General features: G+C 41.1%; 1 protein-coding gene across 1 annotated transcript in view; it reads left to right on the top strand.

Annotated features, from left to right (window-relative positions):
* MEIG1 (meiosis/spermiogenesis associated 1) overlaps positions 1-6,831 on the top strand; it is a 15,890-nt gene extending 9,059 nt beyond the window's left edge. The window contains exon 4 of the mRNA XM_015428079.1: positions 6,696-6,831. Coding sequence (XP_015283565.1) covers positions 6,696-6,824 — 129 coding nt within the window. The 3' untranslated portion in view covers positions 6,825-6,831. The remainder of the gene's footprint in view (positions 1-6,695) is intronic.
* Positions 6,832-8,500: the final 1,669 nt, after the last annotated feature.

The raw sequence follows: 8,500 nt of genomic DNA on the forward strand, positions 1-8,500 counted from the left end.
CCCCGGCTGCAAAGCAAGGCCCGTGCGGCTTGTAGCTGCCGAGCCTCGCCGCTTCACCCTCCTCCCCCTGGCTGCAAAGTGAGGCCCGCACGGCTGCCAGTCCTCGCCGCTTCCCTCTCCCCCCCGGCTGCAAAGTGAGGGCCGCGCGGCTTGTAGCCGCCGGGCCTCGCTGCTCTCCCCCCCGCCTGGTTGCAAAGCAAGGGCCGCGCGGCTTGTAGCCGCCGGGCCTCGCCGCTTCCCCCTCCCCCCGGCTGCAAAGCGAGAGCCGCGCGGCTTGTAGCCGCCGGGCCTCGCCGCTCTCCCCCCCGCCTGGTTGCAAAGCAAGGGCCGCGCGGCTTGTAGCAGCCGGCCCTCGCTGCTCTCCCCCCCCGGCCCGGCTCTGAGGCGGCGAGGCCGGCTGCAGAGCGTTCCCTGCGCATGCGCAGGGGACACTCTGTCACTTTTGGGGGGATTTAAGTATTCCCCCCGATATATTTTTTTAACTTTTAAGATTTTTGTGCACACCTGGGGACTGCCCCAAGTGTGCACGAAAATCTCCCCCCCAGGTGCCCCCGATGCGCAGATTTAGGTATCCGCACGCGCGGGGGTGACTTGGCTATTAGATATATAGATGTCTCAAAAGTCCTGAAGAAATACATGATGTATAAATTCATAGGTCAGAGGTCAAAGAGCTGTACAATTAATTCCATGTGCTCAGGGGGTCTTTATACCTGCATTTCTTTCCATCCCCACATTGGAAGCCATTTCTGAGTCTGATGAAACAGTTCTTGATATGGCATAGTGGAGTCAACTGTTTAAAGACAATCATCTTTAAAGACTCTCACTGGGTATGTGTTTGGATCCCAGCCCTTATGATTAGGAAAGTGCAGAAGCAGCTCTTTATGTCCTTAATCCATGACGAACAGATTCTCTCTGCCTTTTAGAAAACGGAATGACTGATAGTTGTTTTCACAGTGAGCGAAGGTTCTGCTACCCTTGACTAATCATCAGGAGTTGCACATATAAGAAAAAAAGGCTTCTTGGGTTACAGCTGGACATAATGAAATAGAAGTCTAATGACACTTCAAAGGCTAACAGCATTTATCCCATCATAAGCTTTTGTGTGTTAGAACTGCATGGAAATCCATTAGGTCGATGCTTTTAAATTAACAGGGATGGGGCAGGTATTACAAAAAGAGGCAGGTTTAACACACGATTCAATAAAAACTGCAGTCAGTTCACTCAGAGGTGGCAAGGGCCACTCACAACCATTGCTTGGTTGGCAAAGTAGGAGTAACATAAAATCTAGTGCAAGATAAGCAGATACTACAATAGGACTTCTTCCAGCTTCTTTCATTTGGCCAGGGATTCTCTGTAGATCTTCCTGTCAGGAGAGGTGGCAGTGGTGTCCCTTTACTGCAGCAAAGAAGCTGGGCTAAAAAGAGGCTGTTTCTGGGATGCCTTTAGACTTGCCAACCTTCAGGTGGGGCCTGGAGATCTCTCCGAATTACAGTTGATCTCCAAATGACCCAGATCAGTTCCCCTGGAGAAGATGGCTGCTTTGGAGGGTAGACTCTATGACATTATACCCTACTGAAGTCCCTCCACTCCCCAAACCCTGCCCTCTCTAGGCTCCACTCCCCAAATCTCCAGGTATTTTCCATCTGAGAATTGGAACCCTAGTGCTTTGAAGATGAGCTGAGGAACTGATATATTTACATTTTAAGGTCTAATGTGCAAGTTGAAGAGATTTTAGTGACTTGGCCAGTATTTGTATTCTAGGGCATGATTTTTTAGAACATACTGCTTTTCTCTTTTCTCAAATATCATGTAGGCTTGAGCTTCCTGTGTTTTGTTTTATAATCAAACCTGGAACTTTATTATTTATTTATTTATTTGGTAAGATAATATGAACCACTAAGAAGCACTCTCAGGGCTGCATTAGAGAGTCCTAGGCTTTGAAGGGGCCTTAAGATCGGGGTGTCAAAAATATGGCCCGCAGGCTGGAACTGGCCCCTGAAGGGCTCCTATCAGCCCAGAAGCAACTGGCTGCTTCCTGCATCACAGCTCACTTTTGCCCAGCTCTCTCCAGCTTCCTGCTTCCAGGAGAGAGAAAGAAAACCAAGCCTCATTTCCCTCGATTAGTTGAGGGCTCCTCCCCCTCCTTTGGGGAGGAAGGGAGGGAGAGAGATGGAGTCCCATGGCACTTGGAGAGATATTTACTTATTTATTTACATTTTTATCCCGCCCTCCCCGGAGGCTCAGGGCGGCTAACAGGCATATAGCTAATAAAACAATAAAAACAGTACAAAATATTAAAAGTACATCACAATTTATAGCCTATCTAAAAGCAAGACTATCTAAAAGCAGGATGGCAGTCCTCTGAACGTCCCATTCTCGCCCATGATGCAAAAATTTTTTTAGGGCTTTGATGGTCCATGCCCATATCCAGATGTCCATATACCGGAAATTCTGGGGATTCCAGGAATTCCAGGGCGTTGATGGTATACTGATGCGTTGGTGGTATACTGGTGGTGGTGGCGGCTCCTATTCAAAAGCCTGGCGGAAGAGCTCCGTCTTGCAGGCTCTGTGGAACTGTGCTAGGTCCCCCTTTCCTGTTCTAACACATGGGTAGGGAAGAAACCTAACAGCACAGCTTGCATTCTTTATTAGTGGAAGGGAGCAAGAGTCCAGTAGCACCTTAACAACTAACAAAATTTGTAGCAGAGCATGAGCTTTCATGAGTCACTGCTCACTTTTTCAGATACAGCTAGAATGTGAGTCCAACTGTCCCTTCTGTCTTGGAGAGTGAAGTGATTTCAGATGCCAAATGACAATAGCAGGCTTTGGTAATGAGAGAAGAAACCTAGGTCAATTTAGTCCAGGAGGATGCATTGTCTTGAGCTTCATTATCAGTTGCAATTCAGCGGTCTCTATTTCTAATCTCCCTTTGAAATTCCTTTGCAAGAGAACTTGCTACTCTTAGGTCAGCAACTGAATGTCCTGGAAAAAGTTAAAATGTTCCCCCACTGGTTTTTATAATATTTTATAACACATTTTAAGGACATCACATGATATAAGAGTATAAAAGATGAAAAAGTATCATAAATCAAAATATAGTAAAATAATCCATACTTCAGCATTTCCATGTATATTTCCATTATTTTCTGTCTAAAGGGATAGGTAAGAAAACAGTGAAAAGTGAAAAACATAAGAAAGGAGTAAAAAAATTCTTTATACAAGGTTTATACTATCATATAATAACTATTAAATATGTAACTAGATTAATGAGTATAACTAGGAGAATATAAGTACAATTTTAAGTATTAATCAGTTTACATTTCTTTAACTCCTTTGACAGCTTTGTATAATCTATGTAGTTTGTCTGTAGTAATTATAAAAGGCTCTCCACTTTCTCAAATTCAGTGATTATATAGTTATTTATGTAGTTCGTCATTTTTGCCATAACAGCATATTCTTCCATTTTATCTCTCCAGTTCTCGAGATTAGGGCAGATTTCAGACTTCCGCTTGGCTGCAAATACTAGTTGTGCCACGGTTAACATATATCTGAACAGTTCATGCTCTGATATATTTATATTATGTGGTAAAATTCCTTATAGCGTAGTCTAAGGTTTCATGGGAAATTTTAAATTTAAGATTTTCTGCATTTCATTATGTATTTTTTGGTCTTTTTGCAGGACCACTACATATGGTAAAAGATATAATCTGTCTCTTTACATTTCCAACACTTTCCTTTATCGCTTTTACCCATCTTCTCAGTATCTTTTGGAGTAATATAACAGCGTTAGAACATCTTGTGCTAATTTTCTCTAAGTGCTTGACTGGCTGTAAACTTTATATCTTTTATCCATAAGCCTTCCCACTGCTGAAGTGAATCTTCATCATCAAAATTCTGCATCCATTTCACCATGCGTGTCTTAACCTGTTCTGATTCTGTATCATACTGAAGTAGAAATTTATAAATGTGACCTAAAAGATATTCTTTTATTCATTATTATGTTTTCAAATTCTGCCAAGGCCCTTCGTTTATCTCTTTCTGCATGCATTGCTTCTTTAAGCCTTGAGGTAAGTTGAAGATAAGTTAGCTATTGTATTGGATCTTCTTCATTCATTGTCTGCCAAGATTTAATTTTGCCTTTAAAACTGAACACATCTTGGTATATGATAAAATCAGAGTTTTTTCTCATGGGATTGTCATAATATGCATCTATTGGTGACATTGTAGGTGAGATTGGTGGGCTAATTCTTGTTTTCATAGACCGCCAGATTTTCAAAAGACTATTTATAATTACATGGCCGTTGCCTTTTTTGGTGATTTCCCAGTTTGTTTTATCCAGAGATAACTATGTAGTCCTTCAGGCACATCCACTGTTTCCAATTTCATCAATTTTTCATTTGGACTTTTGATCCAACTGGAAAGCCACACCAGGCCGGCTGCTTGATAATACAGCTTCAAATTAGATACAGTGAGCCCCCCCCCCCCCCCCTCCAGCAGCACTTTAAATCTAACTCTTAGTTTCTTGCCATTCCAGATAAATGTATTGATTTGTTTTTGCCAGTCTTTCAGCATCTTGTCAGGTATATCAATTGGTAGCATCTAAAACAGAAAATTTATTTTCGGTAAGATATTCATTTTTACTGTGGAAATTTTTCTAAGCCATGAGAGTTTCAATTTGGACCATCTTTCCAGGTCTTTTAAAAAAATTTCTTCCAAACTTTATCATAGTTTTCTCGCAATAATGTATTTTTCCCCAGACACATTTATTCCCAAGTATTTTATTGAGTGAGTTACCAAATCACATCCAGTATTTGTCTTGATATTGTCGTTTTCTTGTTTTGTTAGGAATTTAGGAATAATTTTAGAGTTTTTTTCTATTTATTTTAAATCCTGAAAAGGACCCAAACTTCTCTACATGCTCCATAATATATTGTACAGACTTCTGTGGGTTTAATATTGTCAACACCACATCATCTGTGTAACTTTTTAGCTTAAATTAAACCCCCATTGGTTTTTGAATGTTGTGGTTTCTAACAGAAGTAGAAAGAGAGAGTCCTGTGGCACCTTAAAGACTGACAAAATTTGTGGTAGGGTATGAGGTTTTGTGAGTCGCTGCTCACTTCTTCAAACTTATTTCCTTTTATTCTTTGCTTCCTCCTGGACTGAATCCTCCTCAACCAAATTGAGACCTAGGTTTCCTTTCCCATTACCAATGCTGCTATCTCCATGCCTACTGCCCTTCTGCATATCACACCTAATCCAATCACACCTGCTATTGCCATTCAGCATCTGGAATCAACTTTATAAAGTTTATATCTTCAGTACCTCATGTTACATTTTATGGCACACATGGCCTGGCCCGACATAATGACATTTATGTCAGCCCTGGCCCTCACAACAAATAAGTTCAACACTTCTGCTTTAGGCCATCTAGTTTGATTCCTTGCTTAGTGGAGGAAATTGAGGGCTACAGCATTTGACAAGTGGCTGTCCAGCCTCTGTTTGAAGACCTCCAGTGAGCGACAGGCCCCTACCTCACCTCTGTCCAGATAGCCACTTCCTTGTTAAACTGCTGTTAAGATTAGGAAGTTTCCTCTGATGTTGAACCAAAATTTGCCTTCCTTTAACTTAAGCTTATTAAATGTTGTCTCTCCTTCTGTGACAACAGAGGACATATCATTGCTGTCTTCCATATGGCAGCCCTTCAGGTATTTGAAGAATGTGACCATGTCTCTCTTCAGCCTTCACTTCATCAGAAAGCGTTACTAGTTTCTTCAACTTTTCCTAGGGGGACTGCCTGGTTTTTTTAAAAAATATTTTTATTGGTATATTAAGAACAGTATATAAACACATCATATATAATTCGTTTAACATTGCCTGTTTTTTGATCCTCTGACCATCTTCATTCCCCTCCTTGGAACCTGTTCCAATTAATCTGCAACTTTCTTAAAGCTCAGCACTGCATTCAGTGCTCCAAATGAGATCTGTTTGGTTCAGACTGCCGAGGACATATTACTACTTGTAGCTTGGACACTATACTTCTTTTAATGTAGCCTAAAATCCCATTAGCATTTTTTTGCAGTTGCATGACACTTGCTAACTCATGTTCAGCTTGTGATCGCTGTTTGGAGATCCTTTTCACGTGTACTGCTGTCAAGCAGTTATCTTCCACTCTGTATCTATGTGTTTGATTATTTTTGCCTAAATGCAGAAGTTTGCATTTGTCTCTACTGAGTTTCATTTTTTTATTTTTCAGCCCAGTTTTCCAAACTATCTAGGTCATTTTGAATTTTATTCTAGTACAGTATGGTGTTTGTGGTCCCTTTCTGTTTTGTACCAACTGCAGATTTGATAGGGATTCCTCTCATCCCTTCATCCAAGTCACTGACAAAAATGTTGAAGGATACCAGCCTATAGAAGTCCACTTGAGATCTCCCTCAGGTTATTGGTGGGTTTTTTAAAATGGCTGCATGCATGCCACTCTGGCTATAGGTTCAAGATGTGGAATTGTGCACAGCACCTTTTGTATGCACAGGTCCCAAATCCAGCCATGGATACGTGTGCACATATAATCCAGTTAGATTGAGGCTATATGTACATGGATGTAATCCCTTTTTCAAGGGGACATGTGGATAGATTCATGCCAACTGTTTTGAAATATCTGAGTGTCTTTTCCCTTGTTATTCTGCATGCAGGTGGAAAGGTGGCCAAAAACAGGATTCGTGAAGAAACTGCAGAGAAGGGATAATACTTTCTATTATTATGACAAAGAGAGAGAATGTGAAGACAAAGAAGTCCATAAAGTTAAAGTTTATGCTTATTGACTTTAGTTACAGCCAGCTGTTTTTTTTCTTTTGTAAAGAAAAATTATCTGAAATTGTTTTGTGTTGTGAGTGACTCCTAAGCCATTAAATGGATTTTCTGAAACTAACTTGATGAGTTTAAATATGGCTCAACTCTTTCTGCAAAAGGAAAAAAGCAAGATGATTTCTGAAGAAAGAATCTTGAGGGAGACCATGTGAAGTCACGTGCACAGTGGAATGATTCCCCTTCCCCATAGCTTGCTTACATTCTACTCAGGTTAATACATCTTAGAAGACTGGAATAATATAGGATGAGTGGATCAAGTGAATACTATCGAAACCAGTAATTCCACCCCCTCTCCATCCTCCCTTGGTTGCAGTGCTGGCTCTAGCATGATAGAAGGAATGGCACCTCAGAACACATGCACATTTATTGTCTGAATATACATTTCCTGTGTACAGTCATGCTGACAAATGGTTTTTAATATGGACCCTATTTTCAGCTAACAAGGGCAGAAGAGCCAGTGACACTACCTTCACCCACTGACTCTGTCTTGTTTGGCTGAAGACATAGGGAGAGGGGCCTTGGAACTGTTTGTCCTTCAACAGAAGCAGAAGCCTTTTGTCCTATCCTCTGCTCTTTTCTAATCCCCCGTGGCCCAGCTTGTGCACTGGAATGAGCAGCTGAGTTGCATGATAAGGGCAAGGCTTTGCTACACCCTTTTTTCCTCCTCAAACTCAGGAAGGAGAAATGGATGCCAGGGAAATGTCACAAAAAATCCAGGGTGTAGTAGGGAGAGAAAAGGATTTTTATGAGGACTTATTTCCATTTTTTAAATAGAAAAAAAAGAGGAGGAAAAACTTGTGAACCGTCTTTTTTTAAGAATGAAAAGTGAAATGCTTTCGTTGCAGGCGTTGTGCTCTAAAAACAAAAATCAACTATAGTATTGGGCAGCTACAATGATTGTATATTGTAGACTGTCAAATCTTCTTTCCGGTTTTGGCTTATTTTGCAGCTTGTGAAACAAGCTTTTTTGAATCTATGCAAATATTCAGCTCTTCGAAATTTATGGAGGACAAAAAAAGATCAAAGTTCAGAATCAAAAGTTATTGATAATTCAGTAACTGATTGCATTAGCAAAAGAAGCTTGAGATGGTAGTATGAAGGCTACATTCTTTATTGCTCAAATGATATGTAGTATGGATTTCATGTAGCTAATTTTTGAGGGTTTGATTCCCCACTCCTCCACATGCAACCAGCTGCGTGACCTTGGGTCAGTCCCAGTTCTCTCAGAGCAGTTCTCTTGGACCTCTCTCAGCCCCACCTACCTCACAGGGTGTCTGTTGTGGGGAGAGGAAGAGAAGCAGAATGTATTTATTTATTTATGCAGTCAAATTTGTACCCTGCCTTCCCTGCCAAGGTAGACTCAGGGCAGCTAACAACATAAAAACACAGTACAATAAATACATAAATCAATTCATTAAAATTAACATCCTATAAATTGCTAGCGACTAACTTATGGTATTGAGATGGCCTCATACACTAAATGATCATTCTCCGTTTCGGCTGGCGAGCACAGGCTATTGGTAATAGACCAGGCACCAGGTTTCAGTTATGAATAAGTTGTTGAAGTTGATGTTCAAAGTTGTTAATATTGACCACAGTGGGAATGGTGGTAATGATGGTGGTGGTGGCG

Source organism: Gekko japonicus, unplaced genomic scaffold, assembly GCF_001447785.1.
Source record: "Gekko japonicus isolate JY-2015 unplaced genomic scaffold, Gekko_japonicus_V1.1 scaffold471, whole genome shotgun sequence".
NCBI lineage: Eukaryota > Metazoa > Chordata > Lepidosauria > Squamata > Gekkonidae > Gekko > Gekko japonicus.